This window comes from Mytilus trossulus, chromosome 3 (genome assembly GCF_036588685.1).
Source record: "Mytilus trossulus isolate FHL-02 chromosome 3, PNRI_Mtr1.1.1.hap1, whole genome shotgun sequence".
Classification (NCBI taxonomy): domain Eukaryota; kingdom Metazoa; phylum Mollusca; class Bivalvia; order Mytilida; family Mytilidae; genus Mytilus; species Mytilus trossulus.
Window position 1 is genome coordinate 53,708,845 of NC_086375.1, and position 20,979 is coordinate 53,729,823.

General features: G+C 32.7%; 2 protein-coding genes across 3 annotated transcripts; one reads left to right on the forward strand and one right to left on the reverse strand.

Moving 5' to 3' along the window:
* Nucleotides 1–410: 410 nt before the first annotated feature.
* On the reverse strand, nt 411–15,522 carry LOC134711836 (uncharacterized). 2 transcript variants are annotated; one of them, XM_063572763.1, is made up of 6 exons: nt 15,411–15,522; nt 8,336–8,406; nt 7,882–7,978; nt 4,873–4,988; nt 3,724–3,919; nt 411–1,210 (listed from the first exon to the last, which is right to left on the reverse strand). In XM_063572763.1, exons 3-6 carry the CDS (start codon nt 7,937–7,939, stop codon nt 588–590), a joined length of 993 nt encoding a protein of 330 aa, XP_063428833.1. In that variant the 5' UTR covers nt 7,940–7,978; nt 8,336–8,406; nt 15,411–15,522; the 3' UTR covers nt 411–587. The 2 variants fall into 2 exon arrangements, with proteins under 2 accessions (XP_063428833.1, XP_063428834.1); XM_063572764.1 differs by lacking the exon at nt 8,336–8,406 and having other exon boundaries at nt 15,411–15,500.
* Nucleotides 15,523–15,597: 75 nt separating this feature from the next.
* LOC134711837 (CB1 cannabinoid receptor-interacting protein 1-like) lies at nt 15,598–18,937 on the forward strand. Its single transcript, XM_063572766.1, has 3 exons — nt 15,598–16,101; nt 17,676–17,823; nt 18,316–18,937. The coding sequence occupies exons 1-3, from the start codon at nt 15,935–15,937 to the stop codon at nt 18,478–18,480; spliced, it is 480 nt and encodes a 159-aa protein (XP_063428836.1). The 5' UTR covers nt 15,598–15,934; the 3' UTR covers nt 18,481–18,937.
* The last annotated feature ends 2,042 nt before the right edge of the window (nt 18,938–20,979 follow it).

A 20,979-nucleotide genomic window follows, 5' to 3' on the forward strand; every position in this document is an offset into this window, starting at 1 on the left:
TGTTGAACTATCCAAATGAATATTCAAATGTTGATAATCCTGTTATCCTTGTTGTGTAACTACTATAAAACCACATGAAATATTCCGTTTGGAATTCTACCGGACTCCTCATTTCTCAGGATTGAGACCGTACGACAATGATCCCATTTATCGCTGGGTTTTTTTTTTTCTTAAAAGAAAGGTGATAGATACCAAGGGGATACTAAAATTCATAAGTCGAAAACAAACTAACTATACTATGACAAAATTTGAAGAAAAAAATCACATCGAAAAGACAAATAAAACAACACAAAAAACAATTTCTAAATAAATAAGATAAATAATTTCCAAATATTAAATATTCATATATGTAATCTATTTCAGACGTTGTTGTCAAACTAGATATTGAAATTGACAACAAACTACAAATGTCCTTTCGAAAAAAACTTTATTCAAACCATTACTTTTAACTTTCGTGCAAATTGTATGTGACTAGAAAGGTTTTGCATTTGAATGTTTCAATCTTCCAATCGAATGTTATTTCAAAACTGATCTATCTGGTTTGGTTTGCATATGTTTATTGTTAACATTATACACATGTATTTCATTCACAAATGTGTAGCATCCAAACCTTCTGTCCTTTTCAAAATAACTAAGGCCTCTGAGTAAGTAGGAGGCAAAGATTCAATGCATGCCCCACTGATTACGTTTATAGAAATACTATTTGTCATTGTTGTGTCTCCAGTATTATTATTTGCTTCGTTGTTGTGAATATAAGCTGCATTTATCCTTGAATAACTATCATTAGATTCAAACCGTGAAGCCCCCCTTAAACAGGAAGCTATGCAATTATCTGTGTTATGGCATTCACACGAGCAGTTTACACTAGAGAACTCGTCACTTCTTGAGTTTGAGTTTTGAACAGTTGTATTTGATTGGTCAGTAAAAGAGTGACACGTATTTTGTAAATGATTACAATTATTGCATTTGATATCAACGAAACTCGTGTGTGTTTGGGAACCAAATAAGTCGGCGTATGATGGGGGATCAAAGACCGACATATCTATAATATCGTGTTGAGAACTTCCGTTTGTGTTTCTATTTCCTGAATGTCTTTTTTTAATTTGTTTCTTCACAATATTCCAACAGTACAATCTGAACAGTATGACAACTACTGGTATAATTAACATTAGAAAATAAAATAATGCTGATCCACTTTCAAGTATCACTTCTGAAATTAGTAAAAAACATATTAAAAAAATCATAAATGCAGTTTAACTAAGGGGGTTACCTATTGATTTTTATGGGGCTAGGATGATAAATTTTATCCTGAATTTTTCTTAGACGTAATGTCTGTCCAGCCTTTTTATTTTTCACTCTTTTTGGTCCTGCATATTTTAATAAGTTTATCCTGATTATTTTTTTGCCAAGTTGCTAAACCTGCCTTTTTTCAAATTTCATCCTAGTCCCCTCCCCATGGGAATCAAATGGTAGCTCACTAAAACTAAAAGAATCAAATACATAGGTATCCTGGTATATATTTATGGACCAACACATGCAGGTTGTTTTCAATTAACTCAAACATGAATATCAAGATCAGCCTTTTGATCAATTCTTTAGAATAGTAACCAAAACAAGCAAAAATCACCTAAGAGTAATGTTAACACACAAAACTTGTTCACTTGCGATTGACGAAAATGTGAAATATTTACTTCTACTTGCGGTGAGTTGTGATACATTTAAGGTTTTTTATTATGCTAGCACAAAAGAAGGATCGGTGTTAATGTACATTACTGCCGACATATCAGGAGCATGTAACTCAGTGCTTGTTGTTTGTTTGTTCGAAAGAAACACATATCAGACAATAGTAATAAGGGAGCTACCATTTGATTTGTATGGGGGAAAGGGGGTGGTGGCTTGGATGAAACTTGAAAAAAGGCAGCACAGGAATTTTGAGCTAAAACACATGGATGAGCGAAATTGTAAACAAATAAAATGCATGATGACAATTTATGTACAAACGTCGGGATAAACTAATAAAAAATTTGTAAGGGTTCCGCGGAACCCAGTGTCTCGCCTGCTTTTGCTGTAAATTGCAGGCTCAACAAAAATGAGGCAAAAAATCAATAAATATACTCTTCTTGATACTATCTTATGATTGTAAGAAGCTTCTGTCCAAGTTTGGTAAAAAATCTAGGATAGTTAATGAATCTAATAATTTTTTTGAAAACTTTACCTGCAGACTGTATGTAATATTAACTGGAAGAAAATCTAAGAACATTTAAAAGTAAAATACAGAAAAAATGGAGTTATCTTTTTACAAAATTTACTTCTGGATACTATTTTATGATCATAAATAAGCTTCTGTCCAAGTTTAGTACAAACCCAGGACATTTTAAGAAAGTTATTAAAATTTTAAAAACTTTAACCACAGAGTGAATGTAATGTTTCCCCGCAGAAAAACTAAGTCCATTTAAAAGTAAAATATGGAAAAAATGGATTTATTTTTTTACAAAATTTACTTCTGGATACTATCTAATGATCATAACCAAGCTTCTGTCTATGTTAGGTACAAACCAAGGATAGTTTCAGAAAGTTATTTAAAACATTCTAAAAACTTTAACCACATAGTGAATGTAATGTTTCACTGCAGAAAAAAACTAAGTCCATTTATAAGTAAAATACGGCAAAAAAAATGAATTTTATTTTTACAAATTTACTTCTGGATACTATCTTATGATCATAAACAAGCTTCTGTCCAAGTTTGGTAGAAATCTAGTATAGTTTAAGAAAGTTATTAAAATTTCAAAAACTTTTACCACAGAGTGAATATTTGTGGACGCCGCCGACGACGACGGAATGCAGGATCGCTGAAGTCTCGCTTTTTCGACTAAAGTCGAAGGCTCGACAAAAAAAACAGGACCTAATAGAGTGAGAAAAAGGCAGGACAGAGATTACAACTTAAAAAAAATGCTGGACTATTTTTTTCAATTATTTAATATAATAATTTCAATAGTTTTTGGTTCTCAAGATTTTGTAATGGAAGAAAAATGGAGTACCCTTACACTTCTCGTTACTTTCTGTTAGTACTCCGGATTTTTATAAGGTAAACAAAGGAACGGTGGGAAAACTTACAAATTTTTATGCACGATTGAAACAACACATGTTTTAGACCGGAAAACCAAATAGAGTTGTTGTATTTTCTAATTTTTAATCTACTATGCAACAAGAAAATATTACGTCACAAATCATATGTAGAATCTGAAGTGCGAATACAATTGAACCTATTTACATGTGAATAAACATATAATTTTATTTTAAAAGTTACGTAGCATGATTGTAATAATAATATTTATCTTTAAAGATTGGATATATGTTTATAATGATTTGCATTTTTATGCAAAATCTTACATAAAATGCTGATTTTTTTATTAAGTTTTGTATGGCAAATATGCATAGTACAGAGACCTATATAGTTGTTAATGTCTGTGTCATTTTGGTCTCTTGTGGACGGTTGTCTCATTGGCAATCATACCCGCACAATCTTTAAAATTTTAGTATAAAATAACCTACAGCAATGCACTCCTACAAAATCATAATACAAAATATATACATTTTAAACATCTACGAAGAAATTAAAAGGTTTATTGAAATTCTAGACAGCGTTATTTGTGTATCTATGTAATATTTTCAAGAGCAAATTGCTAGATTTACTTTTTTTGAATTTCCATTTATTTTTATTACCTTCACATAAAAAGCGGACTTCCAGGTTCATACATAGAATGTTATGACACTCGATTCCATGTAGCTTACACTCTAGGTCAGTACCAAGTATATGAGAGGTATTAAAGAATTCGCCATTAGACAGAATTTCTTTAGTGTCATCTCGTTTACATTCACATCCTATAAGTTTTCCACCACGACAAATGTTCCAACCTCTCTGAAAAGAAAAAAAAAATGGTTTGTTAAAAGCGCACCTGTAATGCTTTTTTATTATAGAATTAAGTCACTGTTTATTTAAATATTTAGCCGCTTGTTTATGATTGATTGATTTCTGTTCGTTAACGTCCAGTGGCAAATATCTTGGAAAATTTATTTAGAATGCATAGGTAGTACTGTCCGCAAATAAAGGACAAAATAAATAATTGTCACTAGAAAATTTGACGTGTTAATGTTATTTTATTTTTGTATAGTAGCTTATGAGATTCAAAATGTCATATAACAAAAGAAAAAGGTGTAAATTGTTATATATACATTTAAATGCTATACGATGCTATGATGCCCGATACAACAAAAACAGCTATTTCACTAAACTATGCCCCGAAAATTCTTGTACAGGGTCATCAGACCCCTTGTCATAAAAATTACAGTCCAGCGTTTATGCTTTATAGAGTATTTTGTCTTAATAAACCCTATAAGTGTAATAATTATTAACACCTTTTTTAAATGGGGAGAAGATATGACAAAGAATATCTATTTGGCTCTCGAAATCCCCCCAAAAGTAACATTCGCTAATTTTTTAAAATTGTATGCGTTTTTATGAATAAATGTACAAATTTAAAGATTGATATGATATGATCACTTAAATGCTATATGGTTAAAATTAAGAAGACTGAATAACTGATCACAAAAAAGTCTAAAATAAAGCCGATTTTCCAAGTTTCACAGGAGGTATTGATTACCGCTACAATAGCCGCTTAGCTTTGTCTGAGTTCGCACAGGACCTGAATACATATCGCTACATGGTTCTCACATGAGGTAATTACTCACAGCTACAATAGACTCATGAGTTTGTATTAGTTTTCACAGGAGATAATTATATACCGCTTCTATGGGCTCATAGGTTTGTCTGCATTACTATCCCTCGTGTTCTCACAGGATATCATTACCTACCGCTTCAATAGAATCATAGGTTTCTGTTTCTGTTTCTGGATCTCCTGAATCTGTATCAAACCATTCTGTCCAAGTCCATTTTGTATACGTTGTTCCTGGCAGACCGTTACTGGACTCTTGAAAAAATATCGTAAAAGGTGTCAATAACAAAAAGTTTGACTGCTATTGAAATAAGCAGACGTGGTATGGTTGAAGGGTAAAGGTTGGTACCTATTAAACCGTTTAAATTCAATGCTTTTGTTTGAACCTGTCCCAAGTCAGGAACCTAATGTTGAGTGGTTGTCGTTTGTTGATGTGGTTCATGTGTTTTTTTATATAGATTACACCGTTGGTTTTTTAGTTTGAATGATTTTACACTAGTAATTTTTAAGGACCATTATAGCTTGCTGTTCGGTGTGAGCCAAGGCTTCGTGTCAAACATCGTACTTTGATCTATAATGGTTTACTATTACAAATTGTGACTTCAAGTAGTCTTGGATGAAGAGTTTTCTCATTGACAGTCAAACCATGTCTTCTTATTACTATAAGACACTAGAACACACACGTGATATTGCCGGTCCGTTACTGAATTAAAGTATATAACTATGCGTATGCCTTATTTTAGTATTGGTATTCTCATCTGATAAAGTCATGCCGATTATAAGATGGATGCACAGTTTTCTCTGTTCTCAAAATCTTTCTGTTTGAACATGTTGAACCCGTCGACCTGGAACCTATCAATTATTGGTAATATTATTAATTTGCAAAACAAAAGGGCCTGGAATGGAGTACTTTTTAACAGTATACAGCAAAATTCTAAATACACCGTTTGGTGGTGTGCCTGTCAAATGCGGAACATACAGATCATGTAGGAATGGGTAATAGTTGAATATACTATTGGTATCGGTGTCGGACTCGACCCGGAACTTCCTAATTATTGGCAGTATTAATTACGTGGAAAACAAATGGGCCTGGAGTGGTGTAATTTTTAATCAACACTATTGTACTATATTAGTTATATATAAAGTTGAATTCTTTGATTCATCATTTTTACGTGATGACGGCTGACAAATTGGACCTCGTAATTTTAGTATTCAGTGGCGGATCCAGAGGGGGGGGGGGGGGGGTCCGGGGGTGCGCACCCCCCCTTTATTTTTGCCGATCAATGCATTTGTATCGGGACATATGTTTTGCACCCACCCTTTCGAAAATTCCTGCATCCGCCCCTGGTATTATAGATACATCAACCAACGACATTCCCTGAAACAGGAGCTCCTGGCTTCGTTTCGTTTCGTTGATTTGATAACTAGTATTGATTGATTTTTGTGTCACGCCGCATCAGTGCAAAAAAGGCTGTATATATCGCGGCAATCTCGATTTTTTTTGGAATAAATCTATACTATTAAAGGAACATGGCCATGCTGTTCGGATCACGCATATAGATTGCATCATATCAGATGGATCATATTTGGGGTTTTCCTATAGCAAAAATATAGAGTCCAGTTCTTATTTCCTCAAAGCAAATTCAACACTCAACTCAGTTTTCTCAGACGATTTCTACAAACAACATAAACCCTTTATCACAGGGAATAGAAAAACAAGAGAAGAAGAATCGATCACTCAAATGACTGACATACCGCTAAGAGCATTTGTTTTGAAAGGGATGTCACTTATTTTTGTAATGACATATTTGTGTAAATTTTTCATTGTTTTTCAAATGCTTCCAGAAACACTGTACATCATATTTTTTGAGTGTCTATGAAGCAATGCAAAGCTTTTTGCGTGTCCAACTGATTTTTTGGTAAAAATAAATGGTTTGTGTTTCACTATAAGGCATAATTAAATGAAAATTAGTAGGAATATTTACAGACACATAATGCACGAACATTTTTTTTTAGTTTTTCGACATAATCAATCAAATTATGTTTTTCACAATTTAACACTATACGGTATGGGGGAATCTGCTTTCAAAATAATTATTTTTGTCCAGATGCTTAAACATTTTTTTTTCTCTCATCAAAATGGGGATAAACATTTTTTTTTTAAACATAGCCCCCCCCCTCTCCTTTAAGGCAGGTAAATGGTTGTTCCCTTACACTATTCAAATTCATTGTTGTCCAGTTTGTATGGTTGGTATTACTTTAAAATTGGAAAAACATGACAAGGGTCGTATTATTAAAAAGATCGAAAAAAAAGGAACTGTTCTTGGGCGTGGTAATTGATATATACATGTATCAAATGTATTAAGGTTCACCATAACCCGACATATTGGCTTATATGACCGCATTTACACCACAAATTTTCTCTGGGTACAGAGTGTGCACCTAGAAAAGTTTTAAGGCATGGCAGGAACTAGATATTTAAATTTTTAATGCATTTTGTTTCAGAAAACAATACACTTTATTGGATTTTGCTATTAATTTTTTTCTTCCTGCAGAAGGTGCCAAAATAAACTAAGTTTAATAGGAAAGAGGTAAAAAATGTGAAAAATATTGATTTAAATTGACAATAGACATCATTCTGCCAACAATAGGTGATTTAAACTGTGTAACTGAGTGGACCGTATCAAATGAAACTCATGTGGGTTTTTTGCACATTAATTACCTGGTAAGTTTTTAATTTTCTGTTTATCTGTATTCGTAATAAAGTTTTGGATGTATAAACGGCCATCAATTCATTTTGATGGTTCATAAATTGAAACTTACATCACTTAGAATTTAAAATGTTTTAATCAGTAAAGAGTAATTGAGATGACCATGCATGACATTAACAAGGACGTTGAATGAAGTTCAGATTATGTAGGACATTTGAAATGATTCTCTCAATGAAACAGAACATCTAAATCTACAATTTGCTATTTTTTGAATTTATCGACTTTCTTCTTTAAAATTCTAAGTATTGATGTTTGTTTCAATATATGAATCATGAAATATAATATAGCATGATTGTGCTTTATGATTATTATAGTTTATTATAATTTGCTGAAAATTTTAAAACAAACAAATTGACTAAAAATAAAATCGTACTTACCCGAGGCATTCACGGAAGAAATAAACAAATACAATCCATAAAGGAAAGAATAGTACATATCTGCTCCAAGCTTCTAGTTGGAGTAGTTCTCGTAATTCTGTTCATGACAATATAATATGGTTAATGCATACAATTTTGACCAATGACCCGTAAAATCGAAACAGGTTATGCAACGACCGATAACTAAGTTCTAAAACAATATTTTTTAATTAATGAAATTGTCTTGATTAATAATTTACCTGCCTTTAACCTGTTTCAACAATGTAAAAGTACAAAGATGAGGAAACTTTCTAAGTCTTTATAAGGAAGTTTGTTTATGTAAAGAAAATGGACAAGTTAAACATGAATTTTGTAAAAACCCAAAATATCCTTTCCTTGATATCATTTTAAAAACAATCTTCAACTAAATTACGTAGGTGTAAAAGGAAACGTTCCATATATCATTGATACTTACTTGTTCATACAGCCTGCATATTTTACTATACGAATACATGTGTTATTTGGTTTCTATAATATGTTTTTTTCCTACAATATTAAATATCAGTAAGATGGGATTGTGTTTCACAAAGTTAAGAAATAATTATGTCTGTGTTATTTTTGTCATAAAGCTTAATCCTGATTTATTGTTATAAAATTGCTAAATGTATAATTTCTCACACTGTTTTTTGTTTTGTGTACAAGTGTGGACACAGATAAGTGTGAATAGTATGTTTGGATGTTTGACAGTGTCTTATTACAAAAGGAGTTAGGCTATGTTTTTCATGTATGGTGTTATTAACTGTGTTGCACGATGACAACCAATCTGAGCATTAGGTGTGTTATTTATTTAGGCAGCAACCATTTTGTTTTCGGGGGGGGGGGGGGGGGGGACTATGGATTTTTTTTCTGGACAAACTTTTATTTTCGACTACGGCGAAAAACGATCTATTTTTTCGCGACAAGTTGAAAACAATTTTTTTCTTTCAATTTTAGCATTACTTATAGTGACAGCTTAGGGTGAAACAAACATTTTTTTTTTCGGAATCAAAAACAAATTTTTTTTTTTCTCCAAAAACTTGAAACAAACTTTTTTTTCAAAAAAAAACCCCAATAGCCCCCCGAAAAACAAATGGTTGCTGCCTTAATAAAAAAATAATGTTCAAGGCGGGCATGGAGGAGACAGTAATTACATTAGTTTCCAAATGAATATGATAGAATATGTTCTACATCTTTGATTTTGGATACATTTTGTAGCTAGGAGAACAACACATAATAGGTTCATTTTTCACGTGTTTTTTTCTAAATGGGAAATGATAGAACATGATAAAAGGAGCCTGTAATTCAGTGGTTGTCGTTTGTTAATGTGCTACATATTAGTTTTTTGTTTATTTTTTTAATTTTGTGTATTAACGTTTAAGGCTTTTTTTTCGGTGGTATTGGCTATAAAATAGTGTTTAAGAATACAGGTGTACACGGAAATGAAAACTTACAATGTTTCCTGTCAAGATCAAACGCTCCTAAGAAGCGGGGTTCGAACTCACAACCTCAATGTTGCATCGGACTTCTAATAGAAAAGGTTTCTGGTGCGATCCCCGCTCCTGGTAGACAATTCCAGGGACTGAATTTTCGGCTCTCCCTTCACACATTGACAATTTGCGATTTTGGTCTTCAGGAAATGATGTTAGTCCGTCAGAAGGGGACGATACATGACTGCCCTGTGTTAATTTAAAGCCTCATCCAAGTACATCCTTATATATTAAGATGCATAAGTCTGTTTGAACTCAAACACATTATGTGTCTGTACAAAATCAGGTTATCTGGACTAGGTGTTGGTTGTGTTGCTGTGTATTTTTGTTTGCTTTTTGTTGGTGGTTGATATGGTCAGTTGAAACTAGAGGGCCTCACATCAGTGTCAAAAGAGCTTGAGGAAAAACTTGATGTATTTTTAAAACTTTTTATCATTCTGTACGCTAATGATACTGTTTTGATGGCCGAATCAGAAACTGAACTTAAAAAAACTTTTAGATTGTTTCCAAGATTACACAGATGTATGGAAGCTAAAGGTAAATGTTGACAAAGCAAAGGTCGTGGTTTTTTCAAGAAGACGATCATCATGTAATTTTCAATTTTTATTTAATGGAAAAAAAATGGATATTGTTGATGAATTTAGCTACTTTATAGGAATAGTTCTAACAAGAACAGTCAATTTTAATAATGAATCAAAGAATTCAACTTTATATATAACTTATATAGTACAATGCTGTTGATTAAAAATTACACCACTTCAGACCCTTTTGTTTTCCACATAATTAATATTGCCAATAACTAAAAAGTTCCGGGTCGAATCCTATACCGATACCAATAGTATATTCACCTGTTACCTATTACCTTATTTGTACGTTCCGCATCTGACAGGCACACCACCAAACGCTGTATTCAGGATTTTGCTATATACACGGGTCGTAATCACAGGGTTGACACTACTAAATTCAATCATTGTCACATTGTTCCCGATTGTAGTATTTTAATCAGTATGACTTCTAAGATGACAATACGAATAATAAAAATCTTCTTTGACTATTAATGACGTTAAAATACTAAATCCCTGTGATGTGTTTAAGTCGATTTTAGTCTCTGATGCATGATTTTTTACTATTAATTGGTTTTGGCTTTAAACTAGCTGTCAGTAACTGCGAGTACTCTCAAATCGTATTTTCTTGTTAATTCGACCTGTTGATACTGTTTATAATGCTTTTTTGTTATTTTTTATTTATATGGATCTTGTCTGTACACCAGCTTTGATTATTTGTAATATCTTCAATTTTTCACTTATTCTTACAACATTTCTATAAACTTCAAGATAATAAAAAAAAACGTTTTTTTTCTAAAGTGAACATTGATTGGTTAAATATTTCTCAGTGTGTTTGAATTTGTTTGTTAGCTTTTTGGTCATGAATGTTTGTCTCTAATATTTAATTAACTGTGCATTTGTATTCAGATATCGCAGATCAAATTTATTCGTTCATTGTGTAATCATACGTTTTTTGATTGAGTTAAGTCTGCCAATTGATATTTTATCGTATGTTTTTCTATGTTGTGATGTTATGCTATTGTTTCAGAAAAAGGGAGAAGGTTTGGATCCATTAAAACGTTTAATCCCGCTGCAAATGTTTGCACCTGTCCTTAGTCAGGAATCTGATGTACAGTAGTTGTCGTTTGTTTATGTAATATATACGTGTTTCTCGTTTCTCGTTTTGTTTATATAGATTAGAGCGTTGGTTTTCCCGTTTGAATGGTTTTACACTAGTAATTTTGGGGCCCTTTATAGCTTGTTGTTCGGTGTGAGCCAAGGCTCCGTGTTGAAGGCCGTACTTTAACCCATAATGGTTTACTTTTTAAATTGTTATTTGGATGGAGAGTTGTCTCATTGGCACTCACACCACATCTTCCTATATCTATTAAAATAAGGCGTATAGGTACAGCATGTACAGTTTTCAATTTGTTAGCCGGAATGACGTAAAACAGCGAATCAAAAAAATCAACTTTATTTATAACTCATAAAGGACAATGCTGTTGATTAAAAAATACTCCTTTTCAGGCCCTTTTGTTTTCAAAATAAAATTAATAATACCAATAATTGATAAGATCCAGGTCGACGGGTTCAAACAGAAAGATGTTGAAAGCAGAGAAAACTGAGCATCTTATAATCGGCATGACTTTATCAGATGACAATACCAATACTAAAATAAGGCTTACGCATAGTTGTCATAGTTATATTCTTTAATTCAGTCACAGACCCGCGATATCACGGGTGTGTTCTAGTATTTTATATAAACTGTGCTATCACATGTTTATAAATGACGATATGAATTTGTCATGGTTAAACAGAATAAAGACTATTCTGAACGAATGTGGTATCCCAAATGTATTGGAAACACAATCTCCTATAAATTGCAAGTGGTTAGTTTCATTCATCAAACTTAGACTTAAAGATCAGTATGTACAAGTCTGGCATTCTTTACTTGGAAACTCGCCAAAGTTACTAAATTACAAACTTTTTAAAGTTTTTTTTGGGAAAAGAAGGTTTTTTTTTAAATTCTCGGAAACAAACACAAATCACAAGCTCCCTATTGAACTGGTTAGATGGAACAATATAATAAGAAACAATAGAATTTGTCTTCTATGTAACAAAAATGATATTGGTGATGAATTGCATTATATACTAGAATGTAAATACTTTGAAGAAAGCGGGAAACATTGTCTGTCACATTATTATTAAAAAAATGCAAACATTGTCAAATACAAACAGATTATGTCTTCAAAAACAAATCAGAATTGATTAAACTATGTAAATTCATAAAGATTATTAACACAAGTGTATGTGCTCCTGGCTAAAATGGACTTCGTATATTGTCTTAACAACTATTTTGTTTGTTCTGTCTTTTTGTAAATATTGTACATAATTGTTTTCTCTATACCTATGTATATGGTTTATTGAGAAAAAAGATATAGAGAAACTGTCTTATATTAAAGTGTTGATAATTCCTGTTATCCTTGTTATGAAACTACTATAACGCCACACCCAACCCGTCTGGTGTTCCATCTGACTTCTCATTCCCAGGAGTGAAATCGTAGGAAAATGATTCTATTTATCACTGCCTTTTTATTAAAATAAAGGTGATAAATGCCGAAGGGATACTCAGGCAAACTCATATAAAGTCGAAACAAACTGACTAGCAGACTTACTACGCCATGGCGAATACATTAAACGAACTCCACAAAAAAATCGGATTTGATTTTAGATGCTCCGGAAGGCTAAGTAGATCCTGCTCCACATGTGGCACCTGTCGTGTTGCTAAAGTAAGTATAAACCCGGTCATGAAATTAATACGGTTACAAGTTTTCGATGATATGCCCGGGATTGTAGTAACGACAATTGGAGTATGTCCGTCCTCAGTTTTTTCAACCAACTCGTGATGGCGTCCGAATACATTTCAACTTCACCACTTTCAATTCTTGGTTAAATGAGGGGGGGGGGGGGGGCAATACGTGTTTGTGTAAACCTGTTATGGCCCTTTTCAAGGTGTTAATTGTTAACTGTTTGATGGGATCGATTTAAGCTGTTATCTTTTTTCAACCCACTTTGTTAACTGTTATCAGCATTTTTGCATTTTTGTTAACTGTTTTTGCCAAAATCAAGGTGTTGTTACCATGTTAACGGAACCCCTATTGCCCCTCCTCTTAAATAGATTCCTTGTAAGAAGCAATCATCTATTAAGGAAAATCATAAGTTATGTTTTCGACAGACGCATTGTCAATTTTCATATGTAAGTAAAAATATGTTGCAGTTTTTGATTTATATGTTGTATCCTTTATCTAAGTTATATATGCTATATGTTTTCAAAATACTCTGCAAACTTTGAATTATTTAGTGAGAGGACATTATCTTAATAGAGAAATGTAAGAGGGTACTGCTAGAATTTTGTCGCTCTTCTTCAAGAAGCTCCTGTATGACCTCAGCCTCATATGAATAATTGAAAAGCCGCCAAGAAGAGGAACACAGTTGTTCCCATGGAAATGTCGATGACTCATCTGTTCAAAAGTAACAAATATGTTGTCAATCAAGAAATCAAACATCTTGATAAGGTTAATTTCAGAAAAGAAATGTTGTATTTCTTGTATTTATGATACAACAAATGAAAGTTTTTGACCATGCCTGGCTATACAGCCCTTGCACGGTCGGTTTTAAGGATAATTATTCTATGCAGTATTAAAATGCTTTTTACTGTATTATTACGAGACTCCAGGATATACAAATTTTAGCAAAATAAAAATAAAAGGCATTACAAATTATGTTTATTACACTATTAGTTGTTACTTTATGATATGGTACAATAATCAACCCCCAAAAAATGCATTCGTTTTGTCCCCACATGACTTTTATAAATTTTATATCACTGAAAAAGCTCCAAATTGTCTCCCTTTTTAGCTCAGCGGTGACCTATATTTTTATACTATGTTTTTCAAATAAGATATCCTATATTTAATAAAAATAAAATACACTCGAGCCCCCTAATGGATCAAACACACACATATATGTTAACAAAATTAAACCACGAATCCAGCACTGGCATGATAATTAAAGATTTAAAAAAAAGAAGAATTAAAAAAAAAGCAACACTTTTGTAATTCAAAGTAAACCAAATATGCACATATGAACTAATTTAGTAAATAATAATAGATTACGTTACTATGATCTACTATAGCAAACACTTATATAGAATAATAAGATGTTAGTTTGTGTTTTCATACCTTATGCCCAAGAAAGATAATATCCAAATTTATTTTATCACAGCAACAACAAAACTATGGAATACTCTTAGCTTAAACATTAGAAAATGTGGACCTCTACCATTTAAAAAAAAATCGTACCCAATTAGGAAGGTCCCATCGTATTCTTATATATATATATATATATATCGTCTTGGTCATATTATTCATACTCGCTTGAGAATGAATTCAAGTTCATTGAATTCTCAGCTATTCCTTCTCAATTTAGTAGACTCCTGTCGTTGTGGCCGGATGTAGAAACAAATTCTCACTTCCAGTTATCTTGTCCCATATACACATTGAATTAGGACAAGCATTATTAGCTTCTGTTTCAGTTTCTGTCCAAGCTGACTCAAAAATTTTGCCTTTTGGATCAACGATATTCTCAGATGAGAAGAATATTCATTTATTTAGTTTGGTGAAGACATTTATTATCAAAAGCAAACGTTTTAATCGTTGATGTTACTGCTTCATCACTCAATAGGAACACAAGCATTTCACACTGAATACATTAATACAAAGGTTCATAGATATAGGAAGATGTGGTGTGAGTGCCAATGAGACAACTCTCCATCCAAGAAACAATTTAAAAAGTAAACCATTATAGGTTAAAGTACGGCCTTCAACACGGAGCCTTGGCTCACACCGAACAACAAGCTATAAAGGGCCCCAAAATTACTAGTGTAAAACCATTCAAACGGGAAAACCAACGGTGTTTATGTTTGTATCTTTTTTTTTCTTCTTCTCTAATGTATTTTTCACATTAATCACATTCACATATAGTTCTTACAGAATATGCCAGTATTTTTTTTATGTTTTGTCAGTCAACAAGTGGGCGTACGACATTTGCGCCGATTTTTTAAATTTTCAGTCTTGCATGCGCCGATTTTATATTTGCTCCTAATTGCATTTACAGTTTAACATAGGACTGTTTATTACGAATCCGTTAATTTATGTTTTTTAAATAACGATAACTATAATTATTTTAAACCTCTTATTAATCACAATGATGGAATTTTAACGACTTACGGTAAAAAAAAACACACTCTACTTTGACGATCTTTGACGCTTACGCTAGCCGAAAATGATCGTTTGACGCCTGGCGGTTAGGGAGGGACATTCCTACCCTCATAAATCGATGCCTGACTGACTATATAAACAAGAAATAACTATCGCACTAAGCGTTGACAAACTGATCCTCGTTATGATAATGTACTTACTTTTAAAACTGTGTGCTTTGTTTTATCTGTATTTTTCTTAATTATTACTTTTATGACAACTAACATTTCAGAATAATAATAATATTGATCAGATGAATTTTTCTCAAGGTAATCATGTGTATGTATATATTTAGAAATGTTTATAATGTTGATAAGATAAGTATTACCTTATCAGCCAAAGATATATGAGATAGTAGAACAAGCTAGGGTCACATGTACACAAATATTGACTTGGTTGTGAATTGGAAATAAACTACAGTCGAGTTCAATCAGAGAGCGAAAAACTATCACTAACTTATTAGAAAACATGTCATCGATCATAAAGCAATTTTGTTTTACAGGAAAATCAATCAGTTAGTAACGCAGCAATGCAACGTACAATCATCATGACGAATATCGTAGATATTGAAAATGTAATCGCACGCGACGGGATCACGAGCGATTTGCAGACGATCAAATTACAGATCATGGTCTGACTGCAGCCTCTGTGTGCAAGTAAACGAGTTTATATGATCTGAGAGTAAATGGCTATCTTTTTCAAAGTTTGGCTATCAATTCGTAGAAAAGAAGACGAGAAACCTATCTACCAAAAGCAGGATGGACAAAGATTTATACAACCTCATACAACTAAATTAAATGTCAATACGAGCTATGCAGTTAAAGTTGTGATTCGGCCACCCGTAAAACTGATGTAAGTATTTAATTCATACTATTAACTCATTCACATATTTTACCTTCTATATCATATATGTTTTCTTCGAGAATATTATTTTTTAAGGACTTGTTAAAACCTAATAAACTCGTTATAATTTGCTGATGACTGTGTGTTAAAATATCACATATATAATACGCCCATTGACCATTTTACCTACATACTTGTACAAGTATTCAACTCATCTATTTTTATCTCACTTAGAAAAGGGGTCAATGGTTTTTTTTTCACTTTGAACCTTCCTGATTCTCTAAACTGACAGAATATTAAAACAACATTACTATTCATCAGTCTAACACAAAAATAAATGTATTTTCTACAGCAATTGATCTTCTGATATTGATCAAGTTGCTGGAATAGATTTCTTTTTTTAAAGGTATTCATAATCATTATTTCTAATTATATCAACTGAATGTCATTAAATTATTTTACAGTGATGTCACTAGACGATCAGACATGGTCATTTCACATTTGTGTATGTGATCTTTTAGCTAATTGATTTTCTATATATCGTTAATTTTATAATTGATAGGATCTAATGACATAACTATTATATGCTCAGTGACAATTTGTGATATGTTCTGTATCTCTATCTGCCTGAATGCATTATTGATAGTAGTTTGAAAAACAGTGGGGAGAGTGCGTGCACTATAAAATTGTCGTCTATAGATTGTTCCAATCGATCACTGTTTGCATAAAGAATGAATTTAAAATCATATTGAGGTTTTTCGCTGGTTGAAACGCTTTGTAAAGTTCTTTAACTGTTGCTTTTTTCAACAACATTCGTCGAATGGTTATCTTTGGAAGTGCTTTCTAGAGCTGTTTCTATTGCAGGAACCAGTGGGTCTTTTCACTAAAAAATCGTTAATAATTTTATCAAAACAATTGATCGAAACGGTTATATTGGAATGTTCATGACTTGCGAGTATTTATAAGAATGATTGTGAAATAAGACTCAACCCCTCAGTCACTTGTCGTAACTACAATTCCCTTCCCTTTCACGAATGTGGCCTTACGAATTAGACTATTTACCGGATTTTTTTTATTACAGAAGTAACACGACGGGTGACACATGTGGAGCCGGATCTGCTTACCCTCCGGAGTACCTGAGATCACCCCGAGATTTTGGTGGGATTGGTGTTGCTTAGTCTTTAGTTTTCTATGTGTGTCTTGTGTACTATTATTAGTCTGTCTTTTTTTTTTGTTAGCCATGGCGTTGTCAGTTTATTTTCGATCTATGAGTTTGACTGTGCATTTAGTATCTTCCGCCCCTGCTTGTACAAAGCATGCTGGTTTTTGGCTACAGAATCTTGTCTGGAGTCCATCATAATTTTTTTGCGGAACGAAAAATTAATGATTTTAAAAAAGGCGATAAATAGTAAATTAAGGATAAAAAAAGGTATGTACAAAGTGGTGTATGTCTCCTTGAAATATTGTGGTATGTTAACTAAATAATAATTTTAAAAAAATCCAAATAGATTCTGCCAAAAATTCACGAGTTACTAGTAAATGTTGCATTTTTTTGATTCTCGTTATTTCTGTCATTATAACAGGGAACTCGTCATACAAGGAGAGAGTATTGCACTCGAAGAGTTGATAACAGAAGATGAAGACTGTATAACATACTCATCTCATTTTAACACGTCCGGATACGATCTGAGCAGACGACAAAAGAGAAAGGATGTACCCCTATTATTTCTGGTAATTAATAGTTTTGCTTTTCTTTAAGCCTAGAATGGTTATAGTCGTTGTCTTTCTGTATGTTCGTGAACAGTAAGTTCTCTTTATGATGTTCTAAACTGAGGGGTAAGGACATACAAATGGAGCTTGCAGAAGTAAAGTAATGCTTATCAAATGTTGTTTGCGCTTTTTACACGAAATTATTTTTGTGAATTCTAATCCTCCATGTAAAATGTACGAGGGAGCAATAGTATTTTTATTTTTATTATAACTTTTTTTTTTTAAATTTGTTGTTGCGTTAAATTGCAAAATTGTTAAGAATGTTCCATATTTATTTAAATAGTAAAATGATATATGATCTCAAAGAAACATTAGTAAAGGCAGATAAGATGACAGTGTCAGTAAAATTGATTTGATGTGACCTTGTATAAAGGACATTTGAAGGAGACCTATTTACCTAATAAATTTACTTGCAATACCGAAGAATTATTACAAAATAACATTTCTTTGCAGTTTGAAGGAGGACATACTCTAATTGCGACTTTACAGTGCAAGTTGTACAGTGAGAACGAGGTAGAACATTGTCACTGGGGACAAACCTTGACCTGGCTAGAGTACGAATGTAAAGTTGAAGACGGATCCAGTCACGTTGATGTTTTGAGAGAGAAATATTTATAGTTACCTTTAAAAGCTATTTTACAGACACATAATGCTATGCTGTAAACATTCTCTCAAAGAATCACGACTTTAGAATTATAAGCAATGGAGCCCGGAAAATGTGATACCCATCCAGAAACTTTATAATATGCATTCCATATATACGTGTTGTGCTACTGGACTTGCATTTGCGTGAAATTGAAAGCTTGTTAATATTACATTGAACACAGGGTATACCTACAAGTATACATAATGCACCTTTACAGAAGTGCGTTCTGAACACATTTACAACAATACGACGCATCGTCACCAGAGGCATATGAAAACTTCAAATACTTTTTGAAGTTCAAGATTTGAATAGTCCTGCATTAGGTTAACGAAATTATTCTAATATCTGTTCAATATATTCCAGTCGCTGGATGTGTGTAGGTTTTTTTTTACCTTACCTGGCCAATAGGGTTATTTTGTGGTATTCATTCTCATCACTTAGCAGACGTCATGTTGCCCGTCTATTGAAAAAACTAAATATTTTCTCTTCAACCAATAGGAAAAATATTGAAACAAAAGTGTTCCAGAATGATCCATTTAGTTTAAAACCTATACCTGGATTTTAAACTGAGCAATAAACATAGCCGCCGTTGATCAAATATACAACTCTTTTTTTTTTGGCCACTGGATATTGTAGTTTGTGTAAAAGAACACCCAAATCACCGGGAAATGTTGTCTCTATTTGCAAAGAATACAATTTGCACAACATTTTTGCTGAAAAGGTAGTGGAATATTTATAAAATTAAAATTGAAGATGGAAATGGGGAATATGTCAAAGGGACAATCCAACCAAGAGCAGAAAACAGTGAAAGGCCACCAATGGGTCTCCAATACAGTGAGAAAATCCAGCACCCGGAGGCGTGGTTCAGCTGGCCCCTTAACAAATATATGTACAAGTTCAAAACATATAAATGAATTAAAACAAAAAAAACAAGACTAACAATCGTCAGAGGCTCCTGACTTGTAATAAAAGCAAACATGTTTTGTGATTTCTCAAACTCTAGCCAATGTAAAACAAAAAACACACAGCAATACGCACACTAAAACTCAGTTTAAAAAAGTCCAAGTGGGATTTCAGAAAAGCAAAGGTAACAAAATAAACAAAGCAAAATTACAATGATGCAAAAATAAACATACTCGTTTGGTTGATTGTTGTTTGCTTAAAATGTCCAGTGGTACATATCATACTCATTTGTGTTCTAAGTGTGGTTTCAAAGGAGATGTTCCTTATTGGCTGGCAATAAATAAAAGAAAAACATTGAGACATAACCATGCATAGCAACTAGACTGACAGTGCAGGATTCTTGGAGCCTTCAGTTATGTTCACCCTGTATTAAGGTTTGTGGTGAGCGATTATTTATGTTTATTCGTCATTTTGCTTATTAGCACTTATGTCGATCATACTATACCCCCTCTAGTGCATAGAGGATGTTTTCCACAAATTAAAGACAAACAAGAATGTGTCCATAGTTCACGGATGCCCCCTCGCACTATCATTTTCTATGTTCAGTGAACCGTGGAATTGGAGTCAAAACTCTAATTTGGCATTAAAATTAGAATTTTCATATCACAGGGAACATGTTTCAAGTAGATTTGACTTCAACTTTATCAAAAACTACCTTGATCAAACCAAACTAAGCGAGACACAGTGGCAGATCCAGAAATGTTCATAAGTGGGGGCCCACACCAGTCATGCTTCAGTGATTCCCTATATAAGCAACCAAATTTTTTTCCAAAAAGGCCCCCCCCTTAATCCGCCTATGAGACAGATGGACAAACGGATACACAGACCGAAAAACCCTAATGCCCCTAGGTGGTGCATAAAAAGAACCATTTGTCATTCATGTGATTAGGAATATGTATAACATGTTTGATAGTTGTCATGGTTAGCATACATTAATTCTTAACTAGGAATTTGGGGAGTTCATTGACATTTTCTTTTTTGAATTATTTGCCTTTTCTTAGGGTGGAGGTCTTTATACTTATGAATCATGTATTGTTTATTCTTTCATATCAGGTTTTTTTTTTATCAAAGGCTTATGGGACAGAAATTAGATTAATTATTATTACATTTTAGTATTAGTTTTATCAAAGAACATAATTGCCTTTGGTACAAGATAAAAACTATATTCATATTTTGCAAAACTTTTAAATGTTCTTAATTTCTTTTTAGTGAGATTAAAAACTTTCTAAAAATTATCTTAATTCCATTAGCAAACCTCAATCCAAATCTAATTTTTAAACCAACAAAACAAAAAAACTTATCTGGACACAAACCTAGTATGGGTTACACATCTGGTGATTAACAAATTCATACCTCATTTAACTGGTATTGTTTACCAACAAGCCTGTGGTTATAACACTTTGCGACTGTGCTTACCTGGTATTTTTGACAACAGGCCTCTGCATAAACACCTCCTGACTATGATTAACTGATGTTGTTTGACAACAGGCCTCTGCTGATACACCTCC